The 15,000-nt window shown below is 40.9% G+C and overlaps 1 protein-coding gene across 6 annotated transcripts in view; it reads right to left on the bottom strand.

The window, feature by feature from the left end:
* Positions 1 to 3,032: 3,032 nt before the first annotated feature.
* The window catches only part of ARHGAP19 (Rho GTPase activating protein 19), a 59,522-nt gene continuing 47,554 nt past the window's right edge, over positions 3,033 to 15,000 (bottom strand). For 5 of the 6 annotated variants that reach the window (XM_085877693.1, XM_085877682.1, XM_085877704.1 and 2 more), the window contains 5 exons: positions 14,052 to 14,219; positions 13,797 to 13,880; positions 10,278 to 10,388; positions 9,739 to 9,828; positions 3,033 to 3,413 (listed from right to left, as the gene is read on the bottom strand). In XM_085877693.1, the coding sequence (XP_085733819.1) occupies positions 3,357 to 3,413; positions 9,739 to 9,828; positions 10,278 to 10,388; positions 13,797 to 13,880; positions 14,052 to 14,219 (510 nt within the window). In that variant the 3' untranslated portion in view covers positions 3,033 to 3,356. The remainder of the gene's footprint in view (positions 3,414 to 9,738; positions 9,829 to 10,277; positions 10,389 to 13,796; positions 13,881 to 14,051; positions 14,220 to 15,000) is intronic. The other variant, XM_085877662.1, reaches the window with a different exon arrangement.

Here is a 15,000-nt window from a genome sequence, read left to right as displayed (position 1 = left end):
CAGGCCCCACAAAAAAAAACAATGGCGGCTTCAGACCCCAGTTAGGTAACCCAGGGTACGTCTTAAGACCCAAGAGGGCAATGTGGCTGAGAATCGTCTGATAAAGGACATAATTAAATAAGGCCATTAATCATCTTCAAAAGGGTGTTTAAATCAACTCAAACACCCAATTTTCACTTCCTTGGAGTTTCCTGAGTATGCATGCAAAGTTTGATTGCTACATTTTTTTCATGGCTTTGGAGTTATGGAGGAAGGACAGACGGACACACACACGCTTTTCTGACAGGTAAATTAAAGTGGGGGGAGAGAAAGAGTGAGGGGAAGGAGAGATAGAAGGAGAGAGAGAAGGGAGGGAGGGATAGAGGAGAGAGGTGGGATAGTGGGGAGGGGAAGGGAGTGTTCTGGACATGCATTTAACAAGGAAACTTGAAGGAAAGCTGGAGAGTAAAAAAATAATTGCCAAAAATAAATCAATAATAATTTTTTTTAAGCCCTAATTTATCCAATTCACACATTCTTTCACACTCCATCCTCTCCTCGACCTCCGGAAAGTTGTCGGTGGGGGAGGGGTTGGGGAGAGGGAGGCAGCGTGAGGGTACAGTGGCGCAGGGGGAGGGGGAAACGTCTCGGAAATCAGGTGTTATCAAATGTATTTTGCTTTGAAACTGACAAAGAGAAACCACATAACCTTTGTAAAGCACTGCACCGAAGCAGGAGTGTTTGTCCATCTGTCCCCGAATGACTACCTCAGTTTTGGGACGAGCCCCACCAAGCCTTCTGTGGAACGTTATAGGATCCCAGCCAGTGTCCTAAGGTGGGTGGGAGGTTTCATAAATACCTCAATACAATTTTGATTTTGTTTCGATCTGTACTAAGCTGCTCCTGATGCGGATGCAACCTCAGAATGGTGTTTCACTTCGCTTCCCTCACGAGTGTTTGTAACATTGTATTTTGTTATATTAATAGTGTAGTATCAATTTTTGATTGGAATAAAAAATATAGAGAGATCGAGTTTAAAGCAGAATGAGGAGATGTCGGGGCTCCACCTGTGACATTCGCAGATTCGACATTTCTAGTTTTTCTATTTTTGAGCCAAGTCTTTCATAAATCGGCTATCCAGACCGTCCTGTGCAGAGCACAGGTACCTCAGTAATATGAAATCACCTATTGCTTCAGAAACAGTCAAGAGCACGAAAAAAAACATGATCGTTCATACGCTGCTGAGATTAAACATCAAAACCTCCAAGATACAGGATGAAACTTTGACATCACGGCACCTGTAACTAAGCATGAAGGCATACACACACCCACGGAGCCCTCAAATTACAGATCCAACTCGATGGTATTCATAGAATACTTACCCTGTGCAATCAACGGTTTTGGAGATATCGAGGTGCAACGTTTTATGGTTTTTCCATGATGGCACCTTATCACATGACCTATAATATGATTATCATTTAAATATTCTACAGGAGGCACTCCTTTGGTGAAAATTTAATGTCCATCAGACCAACAGTTGCCGAGAAAAAAAAAATTCTTAATGATCGGATAAATGTTCCACTTGTCGAATGACGACGTCATAATGAAGGCACCGATGACATCATTAACATATCTTATTCCCCGTTGGTAGTTGACAATGAGCCAGGTCTCAATTTTTTTCCATGGAGTGGTTTCAGAGATTATAGATGTGTGTAGTTTTTCAAAGATGGCACCTGTACCACATAACCTATGACATCATAAATATAATTGACATATTCTACAGGAGGAGACGCTCCTATGGTGAAAATTGTGTCAATCGGACCAACAGTCGTAGAGGATTTTTTTCATAATGATCAGATGAAGCATTGTACTTGATGAATTATGACAACAAAATGAAGGCACCGATGACAACAACAACAACAAATCTTATTCCCCATTGGGAGTACTTGACAATGAGCCATGTTTCAATTTTTTTTCCATTGAGCAGTTTGAGAGATATAAAGATGTTATGTTTTTCGTACCATGTGATCTATATCATAATTATGAATTTAAAAAAAAAATTATACAGGCAGAGACACTTCTCTGGTAAAATTGTCAATCGGACCAATGGTTGCCAAGAAAATGAATTTTAAAAATACCAACACACGTACACAACCGAATGCCTAACCCTGCTTTTCGCTTCACGAGCACAGAGTAAATATACCCAGATATGTACCTCTACCATGGCGCAACTGCCCTGCACATCTCCATCGGGACACGAGCTGTACCGCCGTCCACTGTTGGGCACTCGGCAAGCAGCTTAAGCACTTGTAGTGACTCAATTTTTCTGAACACATTTATTTATATTATGTGAATATTTGCAAGAGCAAACATGTGAACTCCAGTAACCAATCAGTTGCGTCCTTCCAGAAAGAGCCAATCGACGCAGGGAATGCTGGAAGGCAATTACAAATGGGAGCTTGTCATCTTAACATGTTAGAAGCTCACGTGCTCTTACTTACGAGCCTTTTCTCATCCCTATTCACGAGTCACTCAACATGTCAATATTTAGTAGCGACTTTTGTTCCACATTACCAAGACGATTGGAGCGAAGTGGATTTCGTTTGTTTGGCTAAACAACTACGACGACAACGAACGAGTCTCCTCTTCTGCTTGCTTTCTTCAACGCCATTTTAAAGCCGCAGCGGCTCAACGCCAATAAATCCTTCCTTCTGCACCAATCACTGGAGACGACGACAAAGGAGCAATCAGCCAGAATTAATTTACAACACGTCATCGCATTTTAAACGAGTGAGATTTCTTTTGTTCGAGTTTAAGCACCATCATCATAATCAGCACACCGATAGGAATAATCATAACACACTCAATATGCCTGATAAAGAATATAATTAAATAAGGCCGTTAATTATCTTCAAAAGGGGTACTTTAATGAACTCAAACACCCAATTTTCACTCTTGCACCACCTTGAGGTTCCCTTAGTATACATGCAAAGTTTCAGGCTACTCGGTTTTATAGTTTTGGAGTTATGGAAGAGAGACACTGACAAACCACATAAACACTGACATTTATTTTAACTTAAGGCAGTGGAACATCAATATAGTAATATAAAAGGTATGAAAAAGTACACAACAGTTTCATTTATGTACACAACATAGTGGAAAACTTGAAGTGGTCACATGCAAATACAGGCTCAGAACAATGGTGGGGAGGGGAAGGCTCACGAAAAGCCAATGCAGGCACGCACGCTTCCTTGGGATGTTGGCTCGTTCCTTCGCGACAAAAGCGTGTGCAGTGTAACGCAGTTCAAGTGCTGCAGGGTCATGACATCAGGCCACACAGATAATAGATGTCTCGAATGAAGATCCATAAAGCAGTTTTAGATCAGTTGAGACTTAAGAACAGCCTCAATCGGGCACAGGTACTCAGAACTCCTCTGCAAAAAGGAAAACAGAAGCAGCGAGAACGGTCACTCAGTAGAGCGCATACCTTCGCCAACGCTACATTTTGCCCCCTGCCCCCCCCCCCCCCCAGAAACCGTTGACTGTGAGGGTATTTAATCCCATACCACATCTGCCATCTCATGTGTTATGATGGCTTAAAAACATTAAATTTCCTGCTGTTTGACACTGATTCACGTACATTGTACAATTTCTGTATGAACTCCCTGACCTTTTTGGGTGTCGGTGTCAAGTCAATCTGATGACAACTGGTCACATTATAAGAAATCAAATATTACACATCACAGGATAGGGAATTGAATTCTAAACATTTTGAATCGACTTACATGCAAATTGTATAAGAATTGACCGCGTTATGAAAATAAAGGTCGTTGACCCCCCCTGACCTTTGACCCAAACCGCTAACAAAGGTAATGACGTCATTGTGTCATATCGTATATCACAAGATTGGGCATTGAATTCACAATATTTTGGCATTGGTTGCATGCAAATTAGATAAAAATCAACCGCACTATGCCAAAATGACGATGTTGACCTTTTCATGACCTCGACCTTGACCTTTGTACTCTTAATTTTGTAATTGGTATTAGAGTGTGGGGAACAGAACAGTCAATATTTTGGTGTTGGTTTCATGCAAATCGGATAAGAATTGACCGTGTTACGACTAAAACCGCACATTTTGCAATGTCGTGACCCCCCCTGACCTTTGACTCCCAACCGCTAATAAGGGTTATTACGTCATTGTGTCATGTCACATATCACAAGATGGGGCATTGAATTCTGAACATTTTGGCATTAGTTGCATGCAAATTGGATACAAATTGACCGCGCTATGGTAAAAAGACGATTTTGACCTTTTCATGACCTTGACCTTTGACCCGATCGCTCCCAAAATCGAATCAAATGGTCCTCGGATAATAACCAATCATCCCACCAAATTTGCTGAGATGCAGTTCAATACTTTTGGAGTTATGCAAATAACAAACAAACAAACACATATTCACAAATAAATAAATAAATACACAGCGATCAAAACATAACCTTTGTAACAAAGTTTGCGAAGGTAACCAGAGAGTTCATAGTGCATGATACCTTGCGTCATGTTCATGTACATACTTCAATTTAAACAAAATAATGATTTTAAGGATAGTTTTCGGATGTTTCGCACGATTGAAGCAGTCTTATAAATCATCATAATACTGTTGCGAATTCTGGCCCGTCTGGCGTTCGATTGGCCACGTAACTCGAATCACGACGCGTCGCCCACTGGAACGGACAATTCAGTCGTGACCCTCCTGGAACTACCGCCAGGAGCCAGTCACGGGTGGGGGTTTAACCTCACCACAACCCAGTCCGCATTCTACCCGCGCGAAATAGGGTGAATCGCCGAATGTCGATATACCTAAGTACCTGCACGGGTAGCGTACCGAGGAGTTGTACCACGCTGCAGGTCAACGTCGGACACGAACCGCTTAAGCGGCTCGTTCCGTGCTTAAGGGATAACCGAGCGGAGTTATCGCCGACCTCGACGGTTCAGTTTTACTTATCGGGTGTTTCAACCCACTACCAATCCCTTACGTGATGCAAGAGGAAATTTCAACCAGAGGAAAGGACGCAACGAAACGGGAAACAGTTTGACAAGCACTTTTAATTCGCACGCAGACAAGTACGTATTTTACAATCATACAAAAATGCACGTACACAGTCAAAGCAAGAACAATACGCAGAGGTAAAACCGAATACAGCAATGTACAAGCACTTATATGGGTTTACTTAATAGACTGGCACCACACACACACATTTACACCAAAAGCAAAGAAAATACAAGCCACCCTCACAGGCAAGGAGGCAGACAGGTCCGTGGACCAAATGAACGTGGGACCTGGGTGATCGGCCAGGTCCACGAGACCGAAGGGGTCTTACCCGCACCCGGGCGAGCCGCAATGTGCACGTAACGCGCCTGACTCCGTGCCCCTGGTATGGTCGGTGAGCTCCTCCAGGCGTGCGTTGCGCAGGCACATGTTGGCCGGTCGACACCACGGTTGGGGCAGGGAGCGGACGGGGTTACCGGCGCTCAGCGCGGATGGGGGAAATTGTTGATGCTCGGGGTGGGAAGAGGGGAATGGTGGATGCTCCATCCCGCTCGCGGGGTCTCGGGACTGCACCGACTCCGGCAAACTCTCACCCGAGTCCTCTTCTGCGTCCCTGCTCCACTCCGCAACTCGTCCCTCGACCTCCACTCCGAGCTCCGTCCCCTTCGCCGTCCGATCCCCGCAAACACACGACTCAGACTCCACGACTTCCAACTAGCGCCACTTTCTGCACCCCTTTCTGCACACACGAGCTGCGTTGTGCCCGCGTCTTTATAGACCGGGGGAGGAGCTTGTATGCAGATTCGCGGATCAAAACCCGCTTGGAGGCGGGGCCACGCCACCCGACGTTCAGCCATTGGTCGGGCAAAAAGGGGCGTGAGCCTCTCCTGATCCGAATTCCCTCCTAAAAGGAGTCCACATGCATCGCGCTTGGGGGCGGGGCCACACCGCCCGACGCTCGCCCATTGGATGGAGAAAAAGGAGCGTGAGCCTCCCCTGAAAGGAACGCATTCACAGCGGGTTTGGATACGGGGCCATGCCACCCAATGCTCAGTCATTGGATGGAAGAAAAAGGGCCTGAAGCCTTCCTGATCCGCTTCTCCTCTCCCGAAAGTATCCATGTGCACTCGTGGCTTGACGCATTCGGCAAGAATCACCGAATGGGCCCTGGACAGCACGACGTTCGGTGTTTAAAGGTGGTTTGGTTGATGGTTGTGGAAGGAGAAAGGCGAAGGTGGTGGGGGGTTTGCTGTGGTGGTTTGAGTTATTGGCGGGTGTCGTTTGGGAATGGCAGTGAAGCGATGTTTGCATGGTGGAGTTGTAGAGATAAAGAGGCGAAGGTGGTGGTGTTTGAGTTGTTGGCGGCTTAATGGTCCAAAATAACGATAGAGAAAGAAAAATGGCTAACTCAAAGCATCGCAGCCCGGATGAACCACACATATTCCCTCTAAACAACAGGTGTGGACTAACTCCACATGAACTTATCGATATATCTAACCTGAGGACCTTTCTAGTGTATTGCAAATTTCCACAGCCGTAACAATACATTACCCCATTAAACATATTCAAATACTGCTGAAATGAAGAGCTTTGAAAGTGCAAATAACATGATTTGTGTTCTACAGTATTCAAGTATACAATTCAATTTGAATAAAATAAAGTTTGTTCATCCTGGAAGGTTATTTCTATTGCAATAGTCCAGAAGCAGTCCCAAATACAGTGCTCCCTCGCTATATCGCGGTTCACTTTTCGCGGCTTCACTACATCGCGGGTTTTCAAGTAGAAGTAGAAGAGTAGAAGTCGCCTCCAGTAGAAGAGATTTAATGCTCTTCTTGGCTGTGCAGTACTACATTCATCTCATCATCGTCATCAGTATTGCACAGCTATCATCATCATCGTCATATCTTCATAGGTCAGTACCCATAATACGTTTTTTTGTTTTATAGTACAATATAGTATTTTAAAAATTAATTTTGGTCTTAGGCTTTGCAGCCCCATGAAGTCGCATTTCCGATGAAAATTTTTTAATTTTTTTCAAAAATAACTGATTAAATGTGTGTGGGGAGGGTTAATAAGAGTTTTTGGATGCTGTATAATGGTTTAAAATACATTTAAAATGTGTTTAAATATATTTAAATAATTAAATAAATATGTGGTTTCGACTTCGCGGATTTTCACCTCTCGCGGGTGGGTCTGGAATGCATTAACCACGATAGGTGAGGGAGCACTGTACCACCTTATACACCACCCCAATGAAACTATATAAATTGAAGTACAGTACTTCGAAACTCGAGGTTTTTGGAGGTGATAAGAAAGTGATTTGTGCTCTACAATGTTCAAGTATATAATTCAATTTAAATAAAATAAAGATTTAAAAAGTCGTATAAATAAATTGATTGCAGAATTTTCCCGCCGTTAACGCAGTGTCCATTGGATCTCCCATTCTAACACGTTTCATTAGTTATCCGTGCCTGTTTGTGTCCCTTATAATGTCCTTAAAAACAGCGTGTCCTCTTTGGAATGATTTTCAATTTCAACTGCCAGACAGGTAGAGTAAAAATATTATCTTGCTCCACTCTGTGCACATGTGCACTCAGGACGAATTCAGACCATGCAATGTTCAACAGCAGGTTTGTTTTTTGATTTGTGTTAAAAATATAACATTCAATTTAAATAAGCACATCTGAGCATTTATCTACCTACAATGAATGCCTTTATCCACACCTTGGTGGAGTATTGCCCTCCCCTTTTGGCTTGTGCACCAACTAGTCGGTGGTCTCTGTCTTCTGGTCTTGCACCCTCTTCCTCCACTCATTTGTTCCTCTTTTCTCTCACCTTTGGAACGAACTTCTTGAATCTGTTCAATCTCATTCTTCCCTCAAGAGCTTCAAGACGTATGTTCATCACCATCTCAGATCGTCCCCCATCCATACCCATGATCTTTTCTACCCTCATTAACACTCCCCAAGGCCCAAATCTTTACACGTTTCTGGATTCCCCCCCCCCCTCCACCCCATTGGTTGATATATATATATATATATATATATATATATATATATATATATATATATATATATATATATATATATATATATATATATATATATATATCACCTCATACACCACCCCAAAACCTTATATCAAGCTGAAATTTTCTTAAGATGGAATACAATTATATTAAAATGGAAAAAAAATACAAATATATATATATATATATATATATATATATATATATATATATATATATATATATATATATTAATATTTCGGCACGCCCCTTTCTTTGTTCCACCATCAGATTTTTGTTACTACATGAAATGAAACAAGCTTTGACATATATAGTAATGATATTATTGTCTTCCTTAAGAGGCCCCTCAAAATTCGTTTTCATGATTATGGGAGTTATCTATATTAATATTTTGGCACGCCCCTTTCTTTGTTCCACCATCAGATTTTTGTTACTGCATGAAATGAAACAAGCTTTGACATATATAGTAATGATATTATTGTCTTCCTTAAGAGGCCCCTCAAAATTCGTTTTCATGATTATGGTAGTTAAACAGTTCATGTTCTCCATTTGCAAAATGGGAGGAATTATTGCACAAAAAAGAAATAAAAATGTTTCCCATTTTTTAGAGGACCACTAAGATGAGTTCAGCTCATAGAATCACGCTCCATTTGGGGAGAAAACAGTTGAGTTCTGTCTCTGTCTCTGTCTCTGTCTCTGTCTCTGTCTCTGTCTCTGTCTCTGTCTCTGTCTCTGTCTCTGTCTCTGTCTCTGTCTCTGTCTCTGTCTCTCTCTCTCTCTCTTCTTCTTTCCATGTGCCGTAGTTTCTTCACAAAACCATGACTTTCTGACCAGCTAAAATCTACAAGATATGAATATGTAGACGAAACTGATCCAGCCTTTTGGATCACTTTAAGGTAGGGTGCCCTGCAATTTTAATGCGCTCTATGGATCCTCCAGAACTCACGAATGGTCACGTTGTGTAGTCACTAAACTACGTGGTAATGTCATCGAAGTGGAAAACCTGAATGATAATCAATGGATATAATATATTGTTTAAAATACATTCATGCTATGTCTTTTACCATATGTTGCCAGTGTTGCCCGTCGAAGACGGGCACCTTCACTAGTGTATATATATATATATATATATATATATATATATATATATATATATATATATATATATATATATATATATATATATATATATATATATATATATATATATATATATATATATGTATCCATTTATGCTGCTTCTCCAGTTTTTGTTTTTTCCCACTTCTGTGATTGAGAGTTTGAACCTGTATTTATCTTGTTTAAACCATGTGTCCACCCACCTCCCCTTACTTTCATTATATGCCATGTCCTTTGTTCCTCAAAGTCTCCCTCAATCCTGCTGTTAGTGTGCCACCTTCACCCCTCCCTCTCTTTTACTGTTACCTTCATCCTATTACATCCTGGTCCATTCTGTGTTCTACCTCCTCCATGAGCCTTAGCTTTGTACACAAAAATAAATAATAATTTTTTTTTTTTTTAAAGCTTGTTGAACATTTCTTTAGTCTTGAGCAACATGTGTATAAATAATTCAACACCAAAATAACATTCATATAAACAATGAAACACAAATAAAACAAAAACACCATTTGACAGAGTGAAAGCCATTTTAAAAGCACAAGCCATTGGTGGAAGCCATACCCGTCGGGGGTTGCGGATCGAGTCGGAAGAGCGTGAGCGTCGGCGCGGATGGTCAGGATCTGCGCCAAGATCTTTACTGGATGCAAATAGCTGGAATACAAGATGAAAATCAATTGTTTGTTCAACAGGATTCATCCGTTGCAACAAAAGTTTGTTTGTTTTTTTTTCCATGAAAAAAAAACAAAACTATACAACAATAATATTAACAGGCATTACAACTCATCAGAAGAACACAGATTGCCAGAGGACAAATAAAAACCAGATCTGCATTGGCCAACGTTGACATTTATGCTTTCCCTCCACTGCTTTATAAACAGAGTAGTGAATGAATAGCACGTTCTCAGCAAACGTTCAAAATCACTACAAAACGCGCACGACATATGTAGCAGAATTGTCAACCAACATCGAGTATCACCATGAATACATTTGGTTTTTTAAAAAACCTCTTTAGGGTTCCCACCTTTGTATTGGCTAAACATGGATCTCATTGATAAACATTCAATCATTGTTTATTCAAGAAAAAAAACAAAAGTCTTCACCTCTTTATTAACGGTTGTGGTCGGGGAAAACAAGGACGTATTTGAGCCCATATGAACAGATTTCCTCTCGCTGCTCGTGTCTGCCACGTTGTGATTGCCCAGAACACGTCTCTGAATCGAGCACCAAACAGCAGGAAAGGGGGCGATAATTGAATAAAATAAAATTGAGCAGTCAGTTTGACTTTCGATAAAGGTTGTCAGCTGTTGTTTTTAACACAAGTACTCAAACTTAGGGTGGAATCTAACAGAAAAAGGGAAACAATTCAGCAGGTGGTGAATGGGGGCACAAAGGAGTCGAGGGAAGCATGGAGTTTGGATAAGTGGCAACAAGGAATCAGTTGGTAAATCAACACATATGGTTTTGTAGATTTTTTTTAAAGGGATAAAACAACAACAACAAAAAAAAAAAACTATGGATAAAAGTTTGCTTTTAGGATTTCTTGGTGAACAACAACAAAAAAAGGTAAATCTTTGAGTGAGCAAAATGTGGCCACTCAGGATGGTTCTGAACATGCAAATGACAGTTAATGAAGGCACGATTCAACAACAACAAAAAAACACCAAACATTTTGAACAAACTAAACACTTGCAACAAAACCCGGGTAACAATGTGCAGATGTCATATAGTATCAAATTGATTTCAAAATTGAAAAAATAAAATAAACCAACTTGTAAGCAATAAGATTTAATTTGTAAAGCAAAGTACATCTTTAACATGACGAGGGAGTGTGGTAGCATAAGACATAAGAAGGGGAAATGTCACTTCGATTCAAGAAGCAAATGCATGCCTGAATTCACACAACTCGATTTTACACTTTGGAAAATAAAAAAAAAGGTAAAGAAATAAATAAAACAAAAGGAGGACAAACCATGGTCTGAAAGACTGAACTCGAACTGTGAAACCAACAGATCTCAATAGTCGACGGCTATTAAATCACGAAGGGTGGTGAGAAATTCCAAGCAGAAGGGAAGGCACAGATTTGAACGAGAAGCTCGTTTCGTGCGAGGAAATTTTAGATCGGCTCTGGACTGTTCGAATTTTTGTTTGGTTGTTGTTAAACACCAATTCACCCCAGACCATTAATGTCACCATTTCAGTTTCCAGATGCTGTTTGCAACACAAGCCGACCAGACAGTGCCGGCATTTCGTCCATCATATCCGACTCTTTGGATTGGCTGGTAAAAGATAAAAATAGGACCGCCTGTCCTGAAGCTCATCTGGATCAGAAGCAACAGTCACTCAAACACTCCACAAGCCCCCCTTAGACCCTGAATTTTTTATGCCATGAACAAAATTTGGTACATCACGGGTGATTAAGGTCGTGGTGAAGTTTCATTGAAATTGTGTGTGTACTTCAGAGAAGAGAGCAAATACCTAATATAGAAGGTGAACCCCACCCCACCACCCCCATAGACTCCTTTAATGAGCACAGATTTGATGTGGTCGATACACTTTGGTACATTATGGGTGAACAATGTTATGGTGAATTTTCATCAAAATCGTTTGTGTAGTTTCGGAAAAGAGAGCAAATACAGTTCCTATAGAAAGTGTACACTCCCTTTCAAATTTTTCACCTTTTGCTGTCTTACAGCCTGGAATTAAATTGCATTAAATCAGACTTTTTCTAACTTTAGTGGCACATCGTAACCTACAACTTCCAAATTAAAAAAGAAACAACAAAACATTCTACAACTTTCAGAAAATTGATTAACACAAAACTAGAATATCTTGGTTGGATAAGTGTCCACCCTCCTGAGTTAATACTTGGTGGAAGCACCTTTGTCAGCAATTACAGCCGTGAGTCTGTTGGGATCGGTCTCTACCAACTTTGCACACCTTGCTCAGGCAATATTTGTCCATTCTTCTGTACAAAACTGTTCAGGCTCAGTCAAGTTGCGTGGGGAGCGAAAACGGACAACCACCTTCAAGTAATGCCACAGATTTGATTGGATTTAGGTCCGGACTCTGACTGGGCCACTCAAGGACATTTTTTTTTTAACCCGAGCCACTTCAGCGTAGCTTTGGGTCGTTGCGCTGAAAGGTGAACTTCCGGCCCAATTTCAGCCTTCTTCCAGAGGAAGGAGGTTTTCCTCGAGTACTTTTCTCTATTGTGCTCCATCCATTTTCCCCTCTGTCCAAACACCCCCCCCCTATCCCTGCTGATGAGAAACATCCCCTTAACATGATGCCAACATGTTTTGCGTTTAGGCCAAAAAAGTTCAATTTGGTTTTGTAAGACCACAAAACTTTTTGCCACATGGCTTCAGAATCTCTGAAGGAATTTTTTTTGCAACCACCAAAGGTGACTGAAGGTGAGCTTTTTTGAGTAATGGCTTCCTTCTTGCCACCCTTCCATATAGGCCAGACTTGTGGAGTGCTTGGGATGTTGTTGTCACATGCACACAGTGACAAGTCTTTGCCATAAAGGCATGTAGCTCTTTCAAAGTTGTCAATGGCCTCCTGGTCACCTCTCTGATCAGTCTACTTGCTTGGTCTTCCAGTTTGGAGGGACGGCCTGATATAGGCACGGTCTTGGTGGGACCATACGCCTTCCACCTCTTGACGATTGTCTTGACTGTGCTCCAAGGGATATTCAAAGCCTTTGAAATATTTTTTTTATACCCTTCCACTGAACTGTGCTTTTCCATAGCTATATCAAGAAGGTATTTTGAGAGCTCCTTGGTGCTCATGGTTGAGTCTTTGCTATGAAATGCATGACCCAGCAGAGGAAACCAACAGGAACAGCTGATTTTTTCCTGAAATAACAAGAATCACTACAATCTAACACAGGTGGAGGCCAATTAACTTGATGTGTGATTTTGTCGGTGATTGGTTACACCTGAGATAATTTACAATTGATATTATAAAGAGGGGGGGGGAAGTTGACACTTATCCAACCAAGATATTTTCGCTTTGTATTTTAAATTTCTGTAGAATTTGTTTTTCACTTGGAAGATGTGGGTTACAATGTGTAAATAAAAGTGGAAAAAGTCTGATTTAAAGCAATTTCATTACGGGTGATGAAGGTTGTGGTCAAGTTGCATCAAAATCGTGTGTGTAGTTTTGGAGAAGAGCAAATACATGTTTTGAGATGGGGGAGGGGGTAAAAAAAAAACAACCCATATACCTAATTAATGAGCATACATTTGAATGCGGTCAATACACCTTCGTTAGGCATCAGATATGAAGCTTGTGGCCAAGTTTCATCTAAATCATGTTTGGTTCAAGCGATGATGACTGAAATGTTTATTGACTCACTGACTCACCGACGGACACTGCTCTATCGCATAAACTCACCAGACTAAAGTCCAAGTGAGCTAAAAATGTAACGAGTGAGTTTCTCTTGGTTGTTGCAATAAAGTTAAGTTTGGTATGCAGCAATTGTTGTTGCGGTATGTTTTCAAAGAACAAATATTGCCACCGCCTGGTCAAATGGTATGGCAGATAGCATCGGCTACTCAAAAAAGGTGGAAACTCACATTTACCCACATCCCCCTTAAAAACATTCCTCACCGTACCCTGATCAGGCCGCTGAAGGAGCGTGAACGGCTCTTTCGAGCGCGCACCTCACCATTCGGCGTGCTCGCATGGTACTTGATGAACTGCACAGAAGTCGAGACAAATATTTCATCAGCATCATGTTCAAGCACCACATTAATATATATATATATATATATATATATGTACTTTCAAGTTTTTTTTTTTTTTTTTTTTTTAAACCCTGCAAAATTGTTACAAGGACAAACAAATGACCACAGCATCTGATATTTTACCTTCTTTAAAATCTTCTTCTTCTTCACACTATCGCTCATGTGCTGCACATGCTGGAACAGGTCCTGTACAGCCCTGTCTGTCCTTTGCTGCACATCCTCCTCATTAATGGAGCATGGCTGTGCATGGTGATGCACTCGTAGCTGAGATTGCACAGCAGGCTGCGGAACCTCGGGTGGAAAGCACAAAATAAGGCTTAATGGTCTCAGCGAGGAAAAAAACCCCCAAAAAACACACAAAAGCAAGAAAAACAGCAATCAGAGATCGAAGATCCTCACCAGGAATTATTTTCTGTGGTATATTGTGTGGAGTTTGTGTACTGGTGTGTTAAGTAATTAATGACAATTAGAACTGCCACTTTATAACTGCTGGGAGTGATGACAAGGTACCAAGACATCCCGCTTTGATTGGACACCTGACCCATGACTTTTTTTTTTATTATTCAATTGAATTTAGAATAGGATTAAAATAAATTCAATTCAAACCAAATGGAAGACCAAATAGGTACAGTCTTGCATTGTTGTAATGAGAAGGAACCCAAACAAGCAAAAAGAAAAGATGAAGTCATCAGGAGGAACCTGCATAGGATTCACATTTCAGCTGCTACTCCTCTACCCTCAAACCCATCCAGGCACAGCAAAGTGAGCGTTCTTTATCAAAAAAAAGAACATCCCTTATTAAAAAAATTAACAAGTCTGCCTGCCAGACCATGCGTCTGATCAAGTTAAAATTTAAAACATGTATTCCCGTCACTACTAGATCATAAATATGAAGTTTCACTTCGAATGATTAAGGAGTTCCAGAGAAAACATTATTTAATATTTTTCATTCATCCAATATGGTGAACCTTTTGTTCCTCATGGATAAGCTGTCCAACATGTAAAGTTTCACCTTGATCTGTTCAGCCACTTCAGAGCAGATTTTTGAAGGTTTAAAAAAAAAAAAAAAAAA

Source organism: Eptatretus burgeri, chromosome 1 (genome assembly GCF_056783735.1).
Source record: "Eptatretus burgeri isolate ZD-2024b chromosome 1, Ebu_testis_v1, whole genome shotgun sequence".
Taxonomy (NCBI): domain Eukaryota; kingdom Metazoa; phylum Chordata; class Myxini; order Myxiniformes; family Myxinidae; genus Eptatretus; species Eptatretus burgeri.
Note: the sequence above shows the minus strand (reverse complement) of the source record. Positions and strands in the feature narration are given on the sequence as shown.